The sequence below is a fragment of the Heptranchias perlo genome, chromosome 32 (assembly GCF_035084215.1).
Source record: "Heptranchias perlo isolate sHepPer1 chromosome 32, sHepPer1.hap1, whole genome shotgun sequence".
Classification (NCBI taxonomy): domain Eukaryota; kingdom Metazoa; phylum Chordata; class Chondrichthyes; order Hexanchiformes; family Hexanchidae; genus Heptranchias; species Heptranchias perlo.
In genome coordinates, this window is record NC_090356.1 from 13,992,223 (window position 1) to 14,015,315 (window position 23,093).

Genomic DNA, 23,093 nt, shown 5'->3' on the forward strand with positions numbered 1-23,093 from the left:
TCACATTGTTCCAGAATGTGAAGAATAGGGAGTTTCATCACATTTTGAATCATAAGAAAGTCATTATATTTTTACATGTTTTTATGAAAGGTGCCTGGTCAACATTTGGTTTTGCTAGCTTGCTTTTCCCATACTGAAGAACATGTACAGTATGGTCTAATATTCAATCAGTCTCTTCAAAGGCACTGTTCCTATGCAAATATGTTTTGATTACAAAACAAGTAGGCTGATGGCCTTGTCTTGAAATCTATGAAAGTATGGTAAAATGTCAATCTTGGCTTAATAGTAGCTCTCTTGCTTCTGAGTCAGAAGGTCATGGGTTCAAGCACCACTTCAGGACTTGAGCACATAATGTAAGCTGACACTTCAGTGAGTAATGAGGAAGTACTGTACTGTCAGAGATATCGTATTTCGGATGAGATATTAAATCTGCTCGGAGGACATAAAAGACCCCAAGAAGCTCTTCGAAGAAGAGCAGAAAAATTCCCCCAGTATCCTGGCCAACATTTATCCCTCAACAAATACCACCAAAAACAGGTCATTCATCTCACTGTGCATAAATTGGCTGCCACATTTGCCTACAAAACAACAGCGGCTGTAAAGCACTTTGGGATGTATTGAAGATGTGAAAAGCACTATATAAATGCAAGTTTTTTTTCCGAAGTGCTTGGTAACACATGCAAAGGAGATGGTGGTCTCACATCTGGTGGAGTTCAGGAAATCATTGTTAATTTGATAAATTTGATTCAGCTATGGAAGGCATCTTTTGTTTTCCAATATCCCAAATTTTAACTTGGGTCTGAAAGGTATACCCTTGACGAGTAAGCAGCCCCTGTGTTTCAATTCTGAGTGGAAGCTGGACTGCCTTGTGCAATTATGAAAGATACATACTTGATGGCCTTTGTCCAAGGAATAGATGAAATACTTGAACTCAAGTAAAAAACCTGGTTATTCTGGCAGGAAGTGATTGTCAGATCTATACCTGGGCAGGGGTATATAGATCTTGAGTTATCTCTATCAGTTTGCCTTGAATTACTGTACCACAGTTTGTTTGGAGGTGGTTCTCGTGGAGCTTCATTATGGATACTCATGAATAAGAGTTACAGTAAACATGGTGGTCCAGATTTAGTATTATCAGCAGATTTAATGGTCCTGTATATTACTGTTGTACCCAAGGAGAAAGCAAGAGTTAAAGTTCTATAAAAGCAGTGCAAGTTGATGTGTGCTTTCTTGCTACAGTTTATCTATTACTTTTAATAAACCTAGTATATAGTTTACAGTCTTTACTGATAAAAGTGTTTATTCTTCTGCTTTCCAAAGTCTATCAGATCATGAGAAGGCTCATGTCTTATTCTGTTAGCTAAATACATTAACAAGGGTTTCTGTTTGAACCCTAGGCAATACCACATTACAACAACAACAATTTGCATTTATATAGTGCCTTTATTGTAGTAAAATGTCCCAAGGCGCTTCACAGGAGGGATTTTCAAACAAAATTTGACACTGAGCCACATAAGGAGATATCAGGACAGGTGACCAAAAGCTTGGTCAAAAGGGTAGGTTTTAAGGAGCGTCAAAAAGGAGGAGAGAGAGGTAGTGGGGCGGAGAGGTTTAAGGAGGGAATTCCAGAGCTTAGGGCCTTGGCAGCTGAAGGCATAACCACCAATGGTGGAGGGATTAAAATCGGGGTGCGCAAGAGGCAAGATTTGGAGGAGCGCAGAGATCTCAGAGGGTTGCAGTGATAAGGAGGGGTGAGGCCATGGAGAGATTTGAAAACAAGGATGAGAATTTTTAAATCGAGGTGTTCCCAGATTGGAAGCCAACGTAGGTCAGTGAGCACAGCGGTGATGAATGAATGGGACTAGTTAGGATACAGGCAGCAGAGTTTTGGATGAGCTCAAGTTTATGGAGGGTGGAAGATGGAAGGCCAGCCAGGAGAGTAGTGGAATAGTCAAATCTAGAGGTAACAAAGCTATGGATGAGGGTTTCAGCAGCAGATCAGCTGAGACAGATATTGTGCGTGTAAAGTCATACCACAGTTCATTGAGAGAGAGGGCTCCCTTACGGGAGTGATCTTTGGCATAAAGCACAAAAGAAATATCTCAGTAATGCCTAAAAATGCCTAACATATTTCAGCCAACAATTTTTTTTACAAGTCCTAGTTAAAAGCAGATATTCCACATAAGCTTTGTTTGGTTACCTGTTGATTTCAGACTTGCAGATTAGCTCAAAGGTGTACTCTTTGGCTTGTTTGGCTTTGAAGAAGATATCAATATTCATGGTCTCCAGAGGTAAGAGTACACCAAAGCCATCATTAGGTTGCACGTCCACATACTGTAAGATACAGAAAAAATAACAAGGGAGCAAACTAGCTTTGAGCTTTACTGTGTCAAATTTTTAAATTCAGTGTTGCCAAGCTGAGGACTGCACTCTGGGACATGTATAAGTGCAATATTTTGTGGTATTTTGCACCTCTGCACCTTTACAACTGTTGTAAAGTCATTATTTTTGGGATTCTTTACTCAGTAGCTCATGGGTATATTTGATTATAAACACCAATTGACAAGTATACGCACTAAGACAGCTCTTATATAAAGTCCTATATTATTGATCACGACTGAGGGCTGTTGTAAATTACTGGCCAACAGTTTATGGAAGCAACCTAGAAAGTTATAACAGCAGAAGCTTAACATAGGTTACGATGGCACACTTAAAGTCTATTCTGTAATTTGTAAGAATTGTTCACACTATAGCTTGAAAATACAGCATGGATTAAAAGTGTAGGTTATTGTCTGTGCTTGTGATGTTAGCAGGTAATGATGTCGATATTATTGTGCCCCTGATATCAGTCACTAAAGAGCTCTGCCTCTTCTTGTCAACAAACAGAGAAAAGTATTTTCTCATGAATCACAGCACTTCAGCCAAATCAACCTGTGCTTATTGGCCAGTTTAAATGGGACTGATATTGCAGCACCACCAGAACCATTACTCCTTAGATTTTCCATGCGTCCACACCCAATGAACTGACCTTGTCAGGTCATTTAAATAGTTTGGTGGCACTCCCAGTATTAATACATGAAGCGCCGGGTGTGCTATAGCAGCGGGAAGCTGAAATTTTGGGTGCCAGCAACAGTGGAAGGGCTTGTGGCTGCCCGGACAGCACTGCCATTTTTTTCTTCTGGAATGATTTGCGATTCCTTCAATGATTTGATTCCTGCCTGTCCCATGGAAGTTAAAATGGCCCATGGGCCTTATCCACACATTGCCTTCCTGCAAGTTCTGATCTCAACCTGCTCTTCTGAGCAGGGAGAGGGATGCCCACCAGAAGCCAGTGGGGTCCTTCTTTAAATATCCACATCAGGCTCCAATGACATCATCAGCACCCAACCATAATTTTAACCAGAGGTCTGTGCGGGGAAGCTGTTGTGCTTTCCCCACCAGGTCAACCTGGCAGCAAGAGGAGCTAAGGCCTGAAGAGGCCAAGAGAGATTATATTTAATGTATAGGTAGTATTTTCTCCCATATTTTGTTTTCCTCATTGATGAATATCATCTAAATAGGATAGAAATTCAATCACGTCTCTCTTACCTCTGGAATGCCAATAAATCCAAATTCCTGGCTCAGGATGGATTTGTTTGTGAGCCTCACGGTGGTCCACACAGATTCGTAGATTGAACAAGGACCAAAGTCAATCTTTTGCTGATCAATCTCTAAGTCTGAGCTGGTGACAATTGCGTGAACAGTGAAAGGGACTGGTCTAGTCTAAACGAAAAGGACAAAATCTGGTGAACCTCTTGAGTAGACGTCTTTCAAATTATGTATTTTTTAAAACAACAATGGGTAGCCAAGAAACTCCAGAGAATGACAGAGAAAAAAAATAAATTGGGCATTTTTATGCCAGAAGTTCAGATACTCGATTGAACTGAAAAAACTGAGATTTGATGGGTGATTTCTTTTCTGCTAGTGTTACCTTAGGGCACGTGTTAACTCATTTACTTTAATCATTTGTACCAAAAAATCATCCTTCGAATAAATTCTCCCCTAATGCCAACATAGAAACTGAATTTTTGCTTTTTTGGTTTAAAATATCAAGGGGTGTGATGCACAAAAGTAACTCATCTTGATTTGTCTGCCTCTACGAAATGCTAGAAGTAAAATACAATTGCTTGTAGCAGGCAAGTGAATATTAGAGTGCATTCATACTACAATCAAAGCAGAGATGAGAGATTCTGGTTATGAGGAGGGACCAAGGAACCGAGGCTCTTTTCACCAGCACAGAGAAGGTTAAGAAGAAATCTGAGAGAGGAGTTCAAAATTGTGAAGGGCTTTGATAAGTTAAATGGAAGAAATCTATTTGTATAGATTGGCAAGTCAATAACTATGGGACATAAATCTAAGATCACCAAAAAAAAGGGAGACTGCTTTTATTTCCAGAGGATTGTTAGGAAATAGAATGCCCTACCAGAACCAATGGTGGAAGCAAAATTCCTCATAGATTTTAAAAGGGATATGGATAAATATTTGAAAAGAAGAACATAAAAGGGTATGGGGAAAGAGTGACAGCTCCTTCAGAGAGCCAACACAAGGCTGAAAGGCCTCCTTCTATGCTGTAAAGTTCAATGATTCCACAACTGTAGTACTCGCATACTGAGTTTTATGGCAAGAATATAAAAGTTGAGATACAATTGTGAATCTATATAAAACCTTTGTAAGGCCACAGTCGTAGTACTGTGTGGAAGGATTTTGAGGCAACAGAGAGGTACAGTGCAGATTCTGCCTTGCATGAGGAAATACAAATACAACAACAACTTGCTTTTATAAAGCGCTTTTAATGTAGTAAAATGTCCCAAGGCGCTTCATAGAAGCGTTATCGGACAAAATTTGACACCGAGCCACATAAGGAGATATTAGGACAGATGACCAAAAGCTCGGTTAAAACTTTAAGCAGCACCTTAAAGGAGGAGAGAGATGTAGAGCGACGAAGAGGTTTAGGGAGAGAATTTCAGAGCTTAGGACCTAGACAGCTGAAGGCACGGGCGCCAATGGTGGAGCGATGAAAATCAGGGATGTGCAAGAGGCCAGAACTGGAGGAGCGCAGAGATCTCGGAGAGTTGTAGATATACTTGAGAAAATGGGGCTGTTACCATTAGGAAACAGGTGTAATTTGATAGAGGTTTATCAGATTATGATGGGATGTGACAGAGTAGAAATAAACAGACAGTTTCCAGTGTTTGAAGGGCTTAGAATGAGCAAGCATAGGTATAAGATTAAATCTAAGAGATTTAGGACAGAGAGCAGGAGAAACTTTGAGACAGTGGGTTGAGACTGTGGAATGCACTACTGGAGTTAGTGCCTGAAGCAGAGACCATGGGTAGATTTTTGTCTTTATTGCAGTTACTGGTGGAGTGGATCACCTGCCCTTTATAGAACCTGCCTGACTTTTAGTCCATTGAAATCAATGGAAATGAACATTAGGCATTTTCTATAATAGGCGGAGGGTCCGCCATGTCAGTTTTACACCCAGATAGCAAGTTGAAAATCTACCCCCATAGCAAACTTTAAGAATAGGTTAGATAGAGGATAATGGGATCTGTGTACAGGGTGGACAAATGGGAGTAGGAGTACTGTTTGTGTGCAAGTTAAACACCAACGCAGATTGGCTGGGCCCATAGGCCTGTTATTGTGTTTCTATGTCAATTTATGGCACAAAATGGTTTTGCTTGACGCCAACAATGTAGTTATAGGATAAATGTAGCCAGAACATGGAGTATGGAGGAGTGAGACTCCCTGGTGGAGGGAGTCTTAATCTGCTTCACTTCAGAGTCAATTTGGGCCTTGAAATCCGCTTTACATTATATAAGTTTAGGGTCACTGTGAATCCGAAATTGCTTTGTACTGATGCTGCAGTTGTATTGTGAATGGACCGTTAAGTGCTCTTAGATGTTCATATAGTAATTGATCAAACATTTTGATGATCTTAACTGTTTCACTGGCAAAAACAAACATTTAAGTTTCAAATGGACACTCCAGGGTTAATCAGACCTATTTTCTGATGTTCATGAATTTCCTTGTCTTGTGCAATGAATGATTTGCATCACCTTCAATAAAAGTAGTTTGCTTGAAACTGATGCAATTCAGCATAACTTCTGAAATATTAATGCACTACATTCCAACTGAAGTGAATGCTTAAAATTATTTTTACTATTTTACTATCTTTAGCTTTGTTGCAGAATATTAATTACTACAGTGAGATATGAAGCTTCCCTTCTGATAGAGTTAAAAGCTGTGAAAAATATTGGGAGTCAAATTGAAAATGCAGTGATTTAACGAGAACTTTTACACAACAGCAATAAACCAAGGAAAAAATGTTGATCCATTCAAAATATGGAAATTACAAAAAAAACTTCAATTGCTGCACTTCAAATATTGCTGTTAGAAACTTATTAAATTGCCTATTTTGTCATATTACAAAAATAACGTAGTAACCTGATTTGCCACCCATATAATCATTGGAGCCTCCAGGATGCTGGTTCCCTTATCAAAGTATTGTTCAGCATCTTCCGGTAAAGATTGCCTGAAATACACAACATATCTTTTGAATACTGAATGTCAATTGCATCTTTCAAAAAAACAAACACGTAATATTAGGCAATTCCTACAAAATGATTTTCTGTGAATTTCTAATCTACACAGAATATTTCCAAATTTACAATAGGCCTCATAAAAATATTAACGCAATTGTAATTTTATTTTTCTTTACTTTAGTGCCAAAATACTACTGCAAGTCGGCAGGTTGGCAACATCTGAAAAAGAATGGAATGCCATACAAATATTATCATTCTAATCCTACCAATGTAACAAGTAGAACTAACTGCAGTAATAAAAATGGTGTCCCACTAAAAAAAGCATCTGTCTTTTCATTCTTAGATACATTAAGTATCATTGCACCAGAAAATCTGCTGCAATCAAATGAACAATAAATGTTAAATAAACATTTTATTTTTTTATAAATAGAACAGTAAAAGTTTACAGCTCAGAAGGAGGCCATTTGGGCCATCATGTCTGAGCCGGCTCTCTACTAGAGCAATCCAAAACTACCTACTGTCCTGCTCTCTCCCCGTAGCATTGTACCTTCCTCTACTTCAAACAATTTATCCAATTTTCCCCTTAAAGATGTGAAAAGCATGGCATGATCCAACAACACTCTGTTTAAAGAAATTTCTTCTAACCTCTCTCCTGGTGCCAATTTTAAATTGATGACCTTTTGTCACCAACTCCTCAACCAGAGGTTATAGTATCTCCCCAATCACTGGATCAAAATTCTTCATAATTTTAAAAACCTCTATTGATTCTCCTTTTAACCTTCTCTGCTCGTGTGGAAATAGCCCCAGTATCTCAAGTCTCTTCTTATAACTATAGGGCTAGAAATTGGGCCATATCAACTCGGCCATCTTCATGAACCGAAAGGGGTTCCACTCCCCAAATGTGCAGCTGGTATGTCACCACACGCAGTGCATCATGGAGGTCAATGCCCACTACCCTGGGAGCAGACACGACGCCTTCACTATGCGGCAGTCCAACGTGCCAGCTATCTTTGAACCAGCTCGGCAAGTGAAAGGCTGGCTACTGCGTGACAAGGGCTATCCCTCGTGAGGTGGCTCGTGACTCCAGTCAGGAACGCATGCACATGTGCAGAGTGGGCCTACAACGAGAGCCATGCTGCCACACGCAGCATCCTAAAGCAATGCTTCTGCTGCTTGGACCATTCTGTTGGAGCCGTGCAGTACTCAGCTGAGCGCGTGTCAAGATTTGTCGTGGTGTGCTGCATGCTGCACAACCTCGCCATTACGAGGGAACAGCCCTTTCCACCAATTATCTGGCAAGACCCTGAGCCTGAGGAAGAGGCTGAGGAGGAAGAGGCTGAGGCTGAGGCTGAGGGGGAGGAGATGGAGGAAGACGCAAGGGGGCAACAAGGAACACTGGTCCTGTCTGCCAGGGCTCTGCGTGATATAAAATAATGTGAACGACATCTCCCAAGTCACCAACAGTCCTCCACTCCCCACCCATCCTCGCCCACATGACCATCAAATCGCCCTTCATATGATTACACATTGCTTCCTCCCTCAGCTCATCACAGAAATAAAAACCACTTCCAAATGCAAATTCAAATTCACATTTATAAATTAACACATGAAATGATGCAAACAAAATGAGGCTATTCACCCTATGCATTCCCTTAGTGCCTGTTGTTCGTGGGCCTTTACCTGTCCTAGTGTTCCTAGGAGGTACTTCCTCAGTGGTTGGAGCATGGTGGTGGAAGGCTGCTGTCCTTCAATTGAGGAACGTGCAGATGGCTTTGGTGGGCGACCTCGAGCAGCTCTGGGCCGGTAGGGCCCGGCTTCAGACTGCACCATCTCGGCATGGGCTGCAGCAGTCCGGCTTGGCTGGCTGATAGGCAACAGCAAGGGCACTGGAGGACTGGCAGGGGTGGGAGCAGGAATGCTAACGGAGGACAGCAGGTTCGACTGCCATGGCACCACTGCCACTCATACGGGGCAGCGCCTCAGCACTCCTGGTGGTCAGCTGGAGAACAGATTACTGGAGTGCTGTGACGCCTTGGAAGCCCCGTTCCACAGTGGTACCTAGAGCCTCACATGCTGCCTGCATCGGAAGCACTGGGCGCGGGTTAATCACACACCTTGATGCCTGCGCCTGGATTCGGGGGTTATTGAATTTAACCCCCATAGTTTCCCAATTTTATCATCATCCTGGTGAATCTACACTGTATGCTCTCAATGGCTTTAATGCCCTTTATAAAATGGGGCATCCACAACTGAACATTCTAAGTGTGGCTTAACCCAATCACCAAGATCGCCTACTTCCACCTAGGTAACATGGCCTGTTTCCATCCCTACCTCACCCACATGGCTGCTAAAACCCTCATTCATGCTTTTGTCATCTCCAGACTCAATTTTTCCGATTCCCTCATATCCAGCCTCCTGAGCTCCAAACTCCATCGCATCCTATCCCGCACAAGTCCTGTTAACCTATTATTCCTGTCATGTCCAGCCTTGATTGGCTCCCTGCCTTTTGGCACATCGACTTCAAAATCCTCATTCTTCTTTTACAATTCTTCCATGGTTTCACCCTACCTCTTCTACTTCTTTCAGCCCTTAGTCCCATTTTATACTCTCCAGTCCTCCAACTCTGACCTGTTGAAAGTACTTCATTCCCTCTGTCCCACCTTTGATAGCAGAGCCTTCAGTCCCCTTGCACACCCTCTCTAAGTCCCTCCACCTTGTTATGTCTCTCCCTACCTTTGAAAGCTTCCTTAAAATCTATCTCTTTGACTGCGCCTTCAGCCACCTTCCCTAATTCTGCTTGGGTGTGACATCAAACTGAAGCATCCTGGGACATATTACTATGTCAAAGGTGCTATTTAAATGTAATCTTGTTATAAAAGTAAGTTCTTAGTATATTTTATAACAAGATGAAAAATGCTTCTTAAAAGGGGCATGAAACAATAGCAGGTGTGGCAGTTGGAACCTGGAGGAATTTTGTGTATGACGATGTGCACTGGAAGAGCCAAAGGTGGTAAGTGAGAAGGTAAGCTGGAAAAGAAATGGAACACAGAACATGGAGACAAAGTAGACAGTGGAGGGAAAGGGAAGACTGAGGGGTTATAATGAATTCTGCAATAAAATAAGTGTCTTTTATTTTATTACTTCCCACACAATTTTGTTTTAAAAGTTGCAAGAATCATGCTACAGTAATGTATAATAGAGAGCATGTAATCACATTTTTATTCCAACATAATGTTAAAATATCAGAAAGGCCTTCTACTGTTGGATAGAATAAATAATGATATTTTTATGGTTTGTAATTATGTTAAATATTTTTCAAAAATATGCCTGAAGTAGCAGCAAGTAATGGTGAATAATACAGGAAAAATAATAATAATTAATCCACAAAACCTTATAATGCTCTTTTAGTCTATATTTAAAATACTCTTTCAGGTTTATTCTTCTCCCGTTATAAAACAGAGCATTCCTTCATTGAACAATCCTGAATCTGGCCACACTATACATTAAGTTAATCGCCACTCCACAAGTCTCGGGCAGACTCTCCCGCAATCCCCATCTCAAAATAGAGTCTCATGGGATTCCCATTCTCGGTCTTCAGCCCCCACCCAGCAAGAAAACCTTACACAACTGCCAAACATAGTGCTTGAAATCATTCAACTTCAGACATGACTAGTAAATGGGGCAGAGTCTTGTCATGTATCCCGCACACTGGGTAGGCTGCCGCCTCCACTCGCCCCATCTTACATAAAACAGTCATGGTCAATATGCGATTGTGGGCCAATTTAAAATCCAGCTCAATCCACTCTCGACACTTAAAATTCGCCCACAGTCCTTGCCAAATCCTGTTAAAGTCCAGCTGTGGGTATTTACTCAGCCAAAACTCAAGACCAGCAGGTGTCTTGAATCTCCATTCTCTAAATGCCCCATAAAAATCTTGAGTATTGCAGTTTTCTAATTGAACTCATCACCTTTCTCCAGCTGAAAGCTTGGAAAAGCTGGATGCATTTTACTTCCTCTGGAGATTTCCTAATGCTTTTCTCTCTATTTCTCGGTTCTGGTTATTTTCACCTCTGTGAAGTATTTTGGGACACTTTATTACATTAAAGGCACCATATAAGTACAAGCTGATATTAGTGGTGGGAAAGGGGAAGAGATTACTGTATGTTACAGTATCTGCGCTAATATTGTATATACAGCCTTAACGGGGATGTGTATTCCCACATGCTGTTACTATTTATGATACTGTATAGAAAATCAGTAATATTAAAAAAAAATTCTAAATCCAAGCACCCCTTCCAACAACCAGTCAGTGCTCTGATAGAAGCTTTGATATCTGAATTTAATTCTGACACATATTTTCTTTTCTTCGTGTTATAGAAATATAAACATTATAAAAATTTCGAACTGTTTTGGAAAGATCATATTCAAAGTTGGATGTTGCTTTTCACCAATGAAAGGGCTCAAGTCAAGCATTTCTGACTGAAAGCATCAACTTGCTTGAATGGCTCAGATAGCATTTCACAAGCTGAGAAGCTATTCACAATTTTGAAAGCAACAAAAATGATGGATCAGTGTTGCAATAAATCATCGGAGTTTGTTTAAAAGCAGGACATTGTAATTTCTTCTCAAGGTAAGCAAGCTACATCAGTGAGTAAAGCTGCTTAACAATTCTCCACCATATTATTGATCAAAGGCTTATTTTAAATTCTTATCCTCATAGCAAATACAGTCTGAATAGAAATGATACTAGTTATTAGTTATAGCCCCTTTATAAATCAAATTAAGCATTCTATTTATTTACTTTTGCATGATGATTAATTCTGCATATAAAATAAACTTTCCAAAACTTGAGCTATGATGTCCACTGAAATTCAGACTTGGCTATATTTCTATAATTCACTCCTATGCTCATTGACCTACATTGGCTCCCGGTCCGGCAACAGCTCCATTTTAAAATTCTCATCATTGTTTTCGAATCCCTCCATGGTATCGCCCCTCCCTATCTCTGTAACCTCCTCCAACTCTACAACTCTCCAAGATCTCTGCGTTCCTCCAATTCCGGCCTCTTGCGCAGCCCCGATTTTAATTGCTCCACCATTGGTGGCTGTGCCTTCAGTTGCCTATGTCTTAAGCTCTGGAATTCCCTCCCAAATCCTCTCTACCTCTCTCTCCACCTTCAAGACGCTCCTTAAAACCTACCTTTTTGACCAAGCTTTTGGTCACCTGTCCCAATATCTCCTTATGTAGCTCGGTGTCAAATTTTGTTTGATAACGCTTCTATGAAACGCCTTGGGGCATTTTACTACATTAAAGGCACTACATAAATGCAAATTGTTGTTGTTGTTGCACAAAAGTGATTAACTGCTCCATAAACTGAACCCATAAAGTGCTACCCCTATTATGGTCGGACATTTTCTGTATTTTCCTTTTATCTATTTTCCCTGTAAACAAAAAAAATGTGAATACACCAAGAAAAATGTCAGGAAACAATAACTGTTTTCATGTTATGTTGTGTGTATATGGGAACAAGCCGATTTAAGGTTATATACCACAGTCTTCACAACTCACTAATTTCTCTCATTGGTTTCCTTCTCTGTCTTTTTTGCTTTGCCTTGCTATTTTTCATTTGTTTATTCCTGTCAGTCAGCCATGAGTTCATTCATTTCAGTGTGTAACGATTTTACTTATTTAATGCACAACCTTAAAAAATTAAAGGTTAGAACTTCAGCTGCCATTTATGTTCATTTGCTCCATATTAAGTGTAGGAATTGTCAACTTTAAACGGATCACATACTCAAATTAATGAATGACAAGTCGGCTAATCTTAACATGAAGGGAAGGACATGTCTGGGGAATGAAATTATAAATTGGCAGTAGGTGATAAGGCAGAAACATATTGGATACCATTTGGTTTTGAATTCAGTAATTTGCAACTTGGGCTCCAGAATGCAGTTGTTGTGGTCAGCCACTCAAGATTTTATACCATGGCATGATACAATAAAGTAGCATCACATTAGTTCTATCCCCTCCCCTCCTCCAGTCTTTATAATTGCTGTAACAGGACCTGCTATGTTGTACTCTAATTAGAGTCTTGGTAGAAAAGTTTCATAACATTATCTAATTTTAAAGGTATCAACAGAGTAAGTTAAGTATTCACAGGTAAACAAATAGAAATGACAATGTCAATAAATGAATCCTCCCTCCTGGCATAATCTTAGAATAAGGGGCTGCTCTTTCAAAACTGAGATGAGGAGAAACTTCTTCACTCAGAGGGTGGTAGGTCTGTGGAATTTGCTGCCCAGGAAGCTGTGGAAGCTACATCATTAAATAAATTTAAAACAGAAATAGACAGTTTCCTAGAAGTAAAGGGAATTAGGGGTTACGGGGAGCGGGCAGGAAATTGGACATGATTTTAGATTTGAGGTTAGGACCAGATCAGCCATGATCTTATTGAATGGCGGAGCAGGCTCGAGGGGCCGATTGGCCTACTCCTGCTCCTATTTCTTATGTTCTTATGTTCTTATTTAGGTGCATATCAGTTTATTCTCGTTGCACTATAGATTAAAAAACACGCTAGGCTTCTGCATTTCTTTTAAATTCTACTTTAACAAGCAATAATGCCGAGATTTTAAAGCTGGAGGCCAGTTAATTCGAGAAAGCACAAAGATAAAAATTGATTTCTGTGCAGGAATGAAACCAATTGCCAGCAAAGCAAAAAAAACTGATGGACCAGTTTAGGGGAGATGCCTTTATTCAGCTTGAGAATGAAAGGTCACATGGGCAACAACCTAGAGTTACGATATCACTGATGTCAAAGCTTCTTAAAGGGATTAATTCCTTTTTGACTTTCTCTGCTATCAATATGTCCTTTCTCATTTGGTACATGGAGGACAGTGTATACCACTGTAAAATCCAATACCTGAGTTACGTGATCATGCAAATTTATGACTACATGGAGCATGGCTTGTGTACTGGGAGCAATGTTTCTTTGGTTGGATACACAGATTTACATTTACAAGTGGTACTTTTACAATTTATGGTCTCACTGAACCCTATCTCATCATATATTATGTCCTCTTTTGTACCCGCCAGTCCTCTGACCGGCTTTCTATTCACCCCCTCCCCACCCTTTCACCTCATCCCAGGTAGCAGAGCACTCTCCCTGCAATTCCTTCCCGAATCTCTCCTTCTCTCTATTCTGTCTCCAACTTTTTTAAAACCCATCTTTCTGGCCAGGCTTTTGGACACAGCTTCTAACTCTTGCACCATGACTCATCGTCCACTTCTTTAGTCTTTTACGTACTTTTTTTCTTTTCCTTTGGGAGGTTTTCTATGTTCAAAGAACTATACAAATGCAAGTGGTTGCACTTCTCCCAATTTGTTGTCAGTGTTGATTCTGCAAAACCCTGTGTATAGTTCATTTTAATGATCTGTTTTGCTAGCTTTGTGTTCATCAATGTGATAATGAAGAACTTACCTGGGCAGGAATTTGAGTTGGAAAGTAAAAGTGGATTGCGCTTGGATATAACCACTTTTAGGTAGAAGTTCCAAGTGATTTCTCAACTCTTTGCACACTTCAAACGTTAACTGGAGTGCTGTGGTTGACCTGTTGAAATAAAACACAAAACAAGGAACTCAAACCCGGTTAAATAAATGGAATGAAGTATTGCTATGTACTTGAGAAATCAGCTGAGAAAAGATGCCTGCTTCTGTACCACGGTCTTAGAAGTTTCTGATCACAGAAATGTCATCAAAGGAGGGTAACAAAGTAATGGGTAGGTGCTTCACTACAAGGAGAAAGGAAAAAAAATGATATGAGCCAAGTTGGGTTGTATTCTTGCACCTTCATGGGCCAGTTACATATTGGTCCAGGCAGCAGGTTATTTGTTTGATTTCTTAGCCAGTGAAGGACCTAAAGAGGGAAAGAAATGAATATGAGGAATAAACATTAATTGAAAAAAAAGTATAAAGTTATTTTATGGTATTGTATTTTGGTACCAAACGTCATGGGGACAGGTACATCAAGCTATCAAATAGGATAATTTATAATGTACGAGTTGATCTCCCCGGCACTTCTTACAGGCAAAACGTTCAGGTTTAGAACAACACATTTGAAGCACTCAGGTCCTTCCTGGTGTATGCAGCTTATATCCTCTCTAAGCATCCCCTTTATCAACTAAGCTGACAGGGAACCTGATCCAGTTCTTTTGACCATAGGAAGCATCTATAACAAGGTTTGACAAACTTCATGATTTTTTAATGTTCTTTTTTCAAAGTTTTATGTAGTTGTAAACATTTGGTTAATAAGTGTACATTTTGTTCACACAAGGGTACATATGGAAAAAGTGAGAAAAGTGCATCAGGCCCATCAAAGCTCATCCTTTCCATTAAATGATGCAACCTCATGCACCACCCTCCTCAGTCACTAGTAATACTAACTCCTGGGAGGGGGGGCTAAAAGACAGAGAATAAACTTGTGGCCAATCTCAGGATAAATTCTAGGAAATTCCTCCTCGATTTCCTAATCAACAAACTGCAGAAGACCATAGTTACCCATGATAAATCACTAGATAAACTTAATTTAGCTAATCTGCCCCACCTCTCAACATGTCCCCAAATTGTTCAGAACATAGGAATGTACAGGCCTGGAAAATACCATTTCTACCCATTTGGCCAGTCCCAAAGGCCACAAACTTTCTACCCTACATTATCACTCATACCCTTCAATAATCCTATCTCCCAAAAATATATCTATTACCCTCCTGAAATGTATAATATTTTCCACTTATATTAACTCCCTGGATAGGCTATTACACATATTCATCACCTTCCACTGAAGAGGTTACATCTTAACTGTGCATTACCCTATTCACATCCAAGCTTGAATTCATATCCCTTTGTAGTACAGTTTGTGTTAATACTGAATATCTCTGTTGGATCCAGTTGATTTATTCCCTTTAGGATTGTAAATACCATAGAAGAGCATTGCGTAGCTGCCTTTTACCTGTAATCTTTTCTCATAGCACAGGTGCTCAATCCCATTTGTCAATTTAATTGCATTTTTTGATACACCCTCCGGGATGTTGCCATTGTGGTATGGTGCCCAGAACAAGGTTACGTTAGACAAGTGTTTTGCACAATCAATCACTTCACAGGACTTGTACTCTATCCCTCAAACTACATTTATTTTGATGAATAGAGTACAAATCTACCTTTTTAGCTGCACATTATGCTGGTGGTTTATGGGCGTTTTTCACTAAAACCCCCAGATGCCTGTTCTGTGTTGTTATCTGTGGACTTCCACCTTTTGGTCGTGCGGATGATCATCCCATAATGCTGTGATTACAGTGTAATGTGATATAACAGAGTGGCACTGATGCCTGCATTGAGATATGATATTGCCAAGTAATGCTAACATTTAAGCACTCACTATTTTGCTGTAGTTTGCTATTGGTTCCATTGATGTGTGCATAGTTGGATGGGTACCCCGGCCAACCACATGTAGAGATCTGGTTGAGGACACCACTTTTTAAATTGAGCATTTGATTCGAGTGTTGTGAGAATGGGAAAGCTTCAATGGTGGAGGACAGCAACATTCCGGTTGCTGCTTCCAAGTGGATATTATGTAGAATCAACGCACTAAAATGGTGGACTTGAAACTATAACTGAAAAAGAAAAAATTAACACCAGCAGGCAGAAATACTTGCTGGTGGAGCAGCTCCAGATGACAGAGAGGTGGGAGATGCTAGTTTACCAGGGTAGAAGGGAGAAAAGACAAAGAGGGTAATAAGGGAGAAAGAAATGCTTCATTGATGCAGATATCTCAATGTCACCCATCTACTAAAGCCCTGGATAAGACTTTGCTCAGAGGCATCAGTCTCTTTCTGTCAAGCCTGTGCTTTTCTGGAAGCAAATGATATATGTTCGTGAGTCGTCCAAAATGACTTACTTGCATCTGGGTTGAGTGGGAACTCATTGTATGAGGAAATTGTGGTGCAAAGCTACAGGTTGCACTTTTTTTGGGATATGACTGTGCTTTTACAAGTCTGCTTGGCCTGATTTTACACCCTCAAAATAATTGAGGGGAATTTTTGGAACAGGACAAGGCCATTTGCCCCCCATTTTGGTTGATCTCAATCCTACCTTCCTGGTGTTTTCCGGTTAGAGTTGCCAGTTTGCCAAATTGATCTTCTGTGGCATTTTCCATGGCCAAACAATTTGTCCTCTTGCTGTAAATGTATGCTTTCTCCCACTCTTGAATTATTTCTGTCTCAATGATTCTGTCTTTCTCTGCAACTCTCTCTCTCTCACTATTCTCTATGTTTGCTTGTAACTCTTTTTCTCATTCCTTTCTTATTTTCTCCTCCTTCTGTATGGCTCCTTACCTGTGTCTTTTTTTTCTTTTTCTGTTTCTCCTCTCTCTCTGTTTCTCTCCCTCTTTCTTTCTGTGTCTCCCACCTACCTCATGCACAGTAAGATAATGAGCATGGCAAGTGTTGTGGTTAGTGATATTCACTCAGAGATGGACATTCTCAATATCTGCAGGACTTTGATGCAAAATCGCAGTCAGCAGACCTTGCTACGTATGTTAAGTGGGATGTTGCAACACGACAAATTGTTCGATCTAATAATGAATTATTCCAAATTTACAATTGGTCACCGTTAGAAAATGAATTATTCCACATATACAATTTGCTCACAGTTAATGAATAATTCAATATTTACAGTCTGTCTCTCAGATAATAAATTATTTCAGTTAGATAATGAATTATTCTATAAATTTACACACCGCTCTCAAGTAATTAATTATTCCAAATAAGTTAATCTCAGAAACAAATCCTTATTTACTGATCAATGCAAAAGTTCTTAGTAGATTCCAAACGTTCTTTTTAAGAAAATAAATATAAAAATCTGAGACTTTCAGATTTTGTGACCAATGAAGTTTATTTCTTTACTTCAACTTTCTGTCATACTGCATTTCCTCTGTTTCATTCTGTCCCATTGATTTGTCGCTCTCACACAAATTCTCAGAGTCTGGGAGGGAAAGGCAAAAGCAGAGTCTCAAGAAAAGACCCAGGCTGCCTAATGGCAATGTCTGTAATGGCATCAAAATGTCGCACCAACGGCTTGACTCAGAAAACTGACAAAGGAGCAGAGGACACTCAGGGCCTGAGTCAGGGCATAGGAACGTAGGAACAGGAGTAGGCCATTTAGCCCCTTGAGCCTGTTCCGCCATTCAATGAGATCATGGCTGCTCTGTGACCTAACTCCATATACCCGCCTTAGCTCCATATCCCTTAATACCTTTGGTTAACAAAAATCTATCAATGTCAGGTTTAAAATTAACAGGACAGGTGAAGCTGGGAGCAGTCGTTGCAAGACAGCAGGCAGAACAGAGGCAGAGGCCAAGCATGGGCTGGGGAGTGGAGAACAGATCGGTTCAGTGCATGGGGAAAAATAAAGGGGGAACATCTCCTCTGTGTACTTCATAAACAATTTTAATACACATAGTTGTCAATATAATGCTAGTAAATATGATCAATGCCTGCAAGAGTTTTCATAATTTCACAACTATTACTGTAATCAGGAAAACCTAGTTTTTAAACTGGGGTCACAGGAGGTCCTAAGGTCATCAGATTTCTAAACATTTCAGTATTTGTTGACATACTTTTTTTCTATTGATACCATTTTTGCAATGACTGCATTGTTTTCCTTTGGGTAGCTGACATTGTTTTTTTGGGAGTTAAGGCAGAGGTTCCTTAGGAATGTGTCAATACTTGCAGTGGGTCCCTAGGAACATGTCAATATTTGCAGTGAAAAGTATCCACAATGGAAAAGAAAATCAGGCTGAGTGAAAATCAGGCGCTGATTCGCAATCGCCTATTTTGTGTTAAGTCCCAAGATAAATCTCCCCCCATACTTGTCTAAACAGGTTCTGAACTCTGATCATCATTAAGCAGAACTACAAAACTAATTGAAATTGCAGTACAATTATTAGCTTGCAACATTTTTCAATAAATTAAATGTACTGTTATTGCAGTCATACCTAGCAGCAAAGGAAGATGGTAGTGGTTGTTGGAGGCCAGTCATCTCAGCCCCAGGACATTGCTGCTGGAGTTCCTCAGGGCAGTGTCCTTGGCCCAACCATCTTCAGCTGCTTCATCACTGACCTTCCCTCCAGCATAAGGTCAGAAATGGGGATGTTTGCTGATGATTGCACAGTGTTCAGTTCCATTCGCAACCCCTCAGATAATGAAGTGGTCCGTGCCCGCATGCAGCAAGACCTGGACAACATCCTGGCTTGGGCTGATAAGCGGCAAGTAACATTCGCGCCAGACAAGTGCCAGGCAATGACCATCTCCAACAAGAGAGAATCTAACTACCTCCCCTTGACATTCAACGGCATTACCATCACCGAATCCCCCACCATCAACATCCTGGGGGTTACCACTGACCAGAAACTGGACCAGCCTCATAAATACTGTGGCTACAACAGCAGGTCAAAGGCTGGGTTTTCTGCGGTGAGTGACTCACCTCCTGACTCCCCAAAGCCTTTCCACCATCTACAAGGCACAAGTCAGGAGTGTGATGGAATACTCTCCACTTGCCTGGATAAGTGCAGCTCCAACAACACTCAAGAAGCTCGACACTCTCCAGGACAAAGCAGCACCCTTGATTGGCACCCCATCCACTACCCTAAACATTCACTCCCTCCACCACCGGCGCACAGTGGCTGCAGTGTGTACCATCCACAGGATGCACTGCAGCAACTCGCCAAGGCTTCTTCGACAGCACCTCCCAAACCCGCGACCTCTACCACCTAGAAGGACAAGGGCAGCAGGCACATGGGAACAACACCACCTGCACGTTCCCCTCCAAGTCACACACCATCCCGACTTGGAAATATATCGTCGCTGGGTCAAAATCCTGGAACTCCCTTCCTATCAGCACTGTGGGAGAACCTTCACTACACGGACTGCGGCGATTCAAGAAGGCGGCTCACCACCACCTTCTCAAGGGCAATTAGGGATGGGCAATAAATGCTGGCCTTGCCCATGAACGAATTAAAAAAAAGTGTACACAGGTTTCATTAGATTGCTTTTCCTAAAGTTGAGAGGCAGCAAAAGTATGCTTTCTTCAAGATGAAACACACACACAAATTGAGAATGGCATAAGTGTATGAATCTTCACTTCCTTTTTTAACAACCCTAGGCAATGATTACCATCATAGTCTTGAATCTTTACATTTACAGTGCACTTTGATAGTAATAAATGTAGACATTAGAATACAAACATCTTAAAATAGATAAAGCTAATTTTATAATGTCCTTAATGATTAGAAATTAAAGAGAAACATAAATGGATATGAAGTGGATGCTCCAGCCATAGGGTTCCATGACCCATTTTAAGAAAACCTGCTGCACATCCTTACTGTGATGAGACTGAGTTGCAACTGCTTCCTCCAGATGTTCCACATTATATGAAACACTGCAGTTTAACTCATGCATGATTTAACAGAAGTGATGCTTGGGGGGCTTAGTTAATTCTGGAAAAAAATCTTTTGCAACATTAAAATACTCAAGTATGATTTAAGAGCCTTACATTATCTTCTTAAAAGACATTTGGAAGAAAAATATATACAGCATACACTGTTGATTATTTAAAGATCTTGTGAACTATGTAAGTAATCGGGTCTATTTTCCGTTCCTGGCATGGAACCCGTGTGACTGCAGCATTTCAATCATTTCTAACGCCTGTGTCAAGAAGGGTTGAGCTCACCAGTTGTTCTGTGGTTGCCCTTATTTGGTATGCAAGCCAAGCTTTCAGCCTGGATTGGTCCTGCAGGAAAGAGCTTGGCAGAGGGGGCAGGAAATAATGCACATCATCAGCTCTTAAAGTGCATGGCAGAACTTCTGCCTTTGCAAAGGTGACAAAGGCTTTTACATTCTCTTTCAGTGGCTAGGAAGAAACAATGGACGGCAAAACAAATGCAGGCAAGTGATAGAGCAATGCAACACCCAAACCTCCTGTTTGATGGTTGGTGAAATGGAGATGCTGCTGCATGAATTCCGTGTGAGAAGGTTGCCCTGCTTGGCACTGCAGATTACCCTCTGCAGAGGACAGCAGTGCAGCTTTCCTGGCAGGAGGTGGTAGGCAATGTCAATATTGTATACACTGCTCACAGGATCTGGGAGCAGATTGGGAGAGGACAACCTTGAGGAAGTTGCCAAGATAAGAATATTTACCCATACCATTTACCAGGTAGATGGCCCCTATATGCAAGCCACAAAGAGCTGCCAATCAGTTTATTGTACATTTACTGCTGGCCCATGCCAAGCCTCACCTAGAATGGTCAGACTTGCAATGGTGACAAGCTGGCTTGATTAGGCATATCTAGTGGGTGTCTCACCTGCCAAGATGATCACTGGCCTCCACTGTAATGACTCTCGATATACTATAAATGTCTGTATAGAATAATGGATGACTGAATAGTTCAAAAAAAGTATTAATCTGCCATTCAGATGGCCCCAAGAGTAAATTTATGCGTATCATCTTAACCTCAAATTTAGCAAAAATGTAAGGAAAGGGGTGGACAGGTCAAGTGAGGTGGTTTTTATTTATATTTATTCATTCTTGGGATGTGAGTGTCATTGACAAGGCTGGCATTTATTGTCCATCCCTAGCCACCCTTGAGAAGGTGGTGGTGGGCCGCCTTCTTGAATTGCTGCAGTCCGTGTGGTGAAGGTGCTCCCACAATTCTGTTAGGTGGGGAGTTCCAGGATTTTGACCCAGCCACAATTAAGGAACGGTGATATATCTCCAAGTCAGGATGGTGTGTGACTAGGAGGGGAACTTGGAGGTGATGGTGTTCCCATGCACCTGCTGCGATTGTCCTTCTAGGTGGTGGAGACAGGTTTGGGACTTGCTGCTGAAGAAGCCTTGGCGAGTTCCTGCAGTTCATCCTATAGATAGTACACACTGCAGGTACAGTACGCTGATAGTGGAGCAGGTAGATATTTAAGCCAGTGAATGGCGTGTCAATCAAGGAGACTGCTTTGTCCTGGAGAGTGTCAAGCTTCTTGAGTGTTGTTGCAGTTGGACCCATCCAGGCAAGTGGAGAGAATTCCATCTCCTAGGCACTAGACACACTCCTGACTTGTACCTAATAGCCACAGCATTTATGTAGTTGGTCCAGTTCAGTTTCTGGTCAATGGTGACCCCCAGGATGTTGATGGTGGGGGACTCTGTGATGGTAATGCCATTGAATGTCATGAGGAGGTGGTTAAACTCTCTCTTGACACTTGAGTGGCGCGAATGTTACTTGCCATTTATCAGCCCAAGCTGGGGTAAGTAAATGTATTGCTAAGTGAAGCATCAGCAATGTGGGAGGAAAAAGAAAAAACTGAATCCTATTTATGTAATGTTCTTGGGAAAGTCACAAAGCTTAAAATGACCTTCACAAGGCATAATTTTCTGAAAATGTGTCTGTTATATCTGAATGAGAAATGTCTCTGTGCTGTCATCCTTTGCAGACTCACTATGTATTTCATCTCCATTCTTTTTACGTCAAATGTACCCTATCATAAAGGGTCATATTTTTCCTATAAGCTTACCTGTTGTGAGCGCGAATGGAATCTTGGTAAAGCCGGTCATACATGCAGATTTTCAGGTCTATATTAGGATTTGATACCCAGACTGGTACGTCAATGGCCCGTGCTCGAACCATAATGGGTATCTATTTTTAGGAGTGGGAAAAAATAAATCGTCAGGACTAATCTGCATAACCTGCTGTGTTTAATTAAAAAATTGCAACAATTCCAAGAATGTTATTGCTTTGTAGTGGAATAGAAACTGAAATAGTACAAGCTCATATCATAGTATCATGAAAACATCTGAAGGAATTTTGTTACATAAATATTCAAAGTACATTTTAAAAGCCAGTTTTCTGATATATTCTCTTTCTGTTACAATAAAAGGTTGTCTGATGACCCTGATGTATCTTATGCACCTTCTGACAGCTGGCCCTGGAATAGCACCAACATTGGAAGTGACTCTTCAGCCTACATAAATCCTTTGTACCAGCTAGGGGGAAATCACACAAAGCTGAGTGGTTTGTAAAGGAGATATAAATTATAGAAACAGCAGCACCATAAAAGCTTCCTGTGTCCTTCTAATTAAAGCTACGGTTATACAGTTACTGGTTTTGTCAGCAATGCAAGCTCATAATCTGCCAGCAAAACACGAGTGAGAAAGCTTACGTTTCTTTACAATCAAGTCAGTGTTGTCAATTATATAAAACAATTGAGCAATGGTGTCATTAATCAACTTCTCAGTAGCTCTAAAAAGCACTCAGGGAGCACCTTAGGAATCCAACTCTTCACAGTATCTAATGTTTATTTTAGTCAGCTGTTGGCTTTTCTCCATAACATGAGATAAAGAAATTTGAATCTTGTTTTACACTGTATAGCATAAGCACACTGATACAAGTAAGTGTCTTACATTTTTACT

The 23,093-nt window shown here is 40.7% G+C and overlaps 1 protein-coding gene across 1 annotated transcript in view; it reads right to left on the minus strand.

Moving 5' to 3' along the window:
- Positions 1–23,093, minus strand: part of cfap74 (cilia and flagella associated protein 74) — a 154,597-nt gene that overhangs the window by 45,178 nt on the left and 86,326 nt on the right. Inside the window, exons 21-25 of the mRNA XM_067970088.1 lie at positions 22,199–22,320; positions 14,062–14,190; positions 6,487–6,574; positions 3,589–3,762; positions 2,201–2,334 (exon numbers count right to left, since the gene is read on the minus strand). Of these exons, the coding sequence (XP_067826189.1) occupies positions 2,201–2,334; positions 3,589–3,762; positions 6,487–6,574; positions 14,062–14,190; positions 22,199–22,320 (647 nt within the window). The remainder of the gene's footprint in view (positions 1–2,200; positions 2,335–3,588; positions 3,763–6,486; positions 6,575–14,061; positions 14,191–22,198; positions 22,321–23,093) is intronic.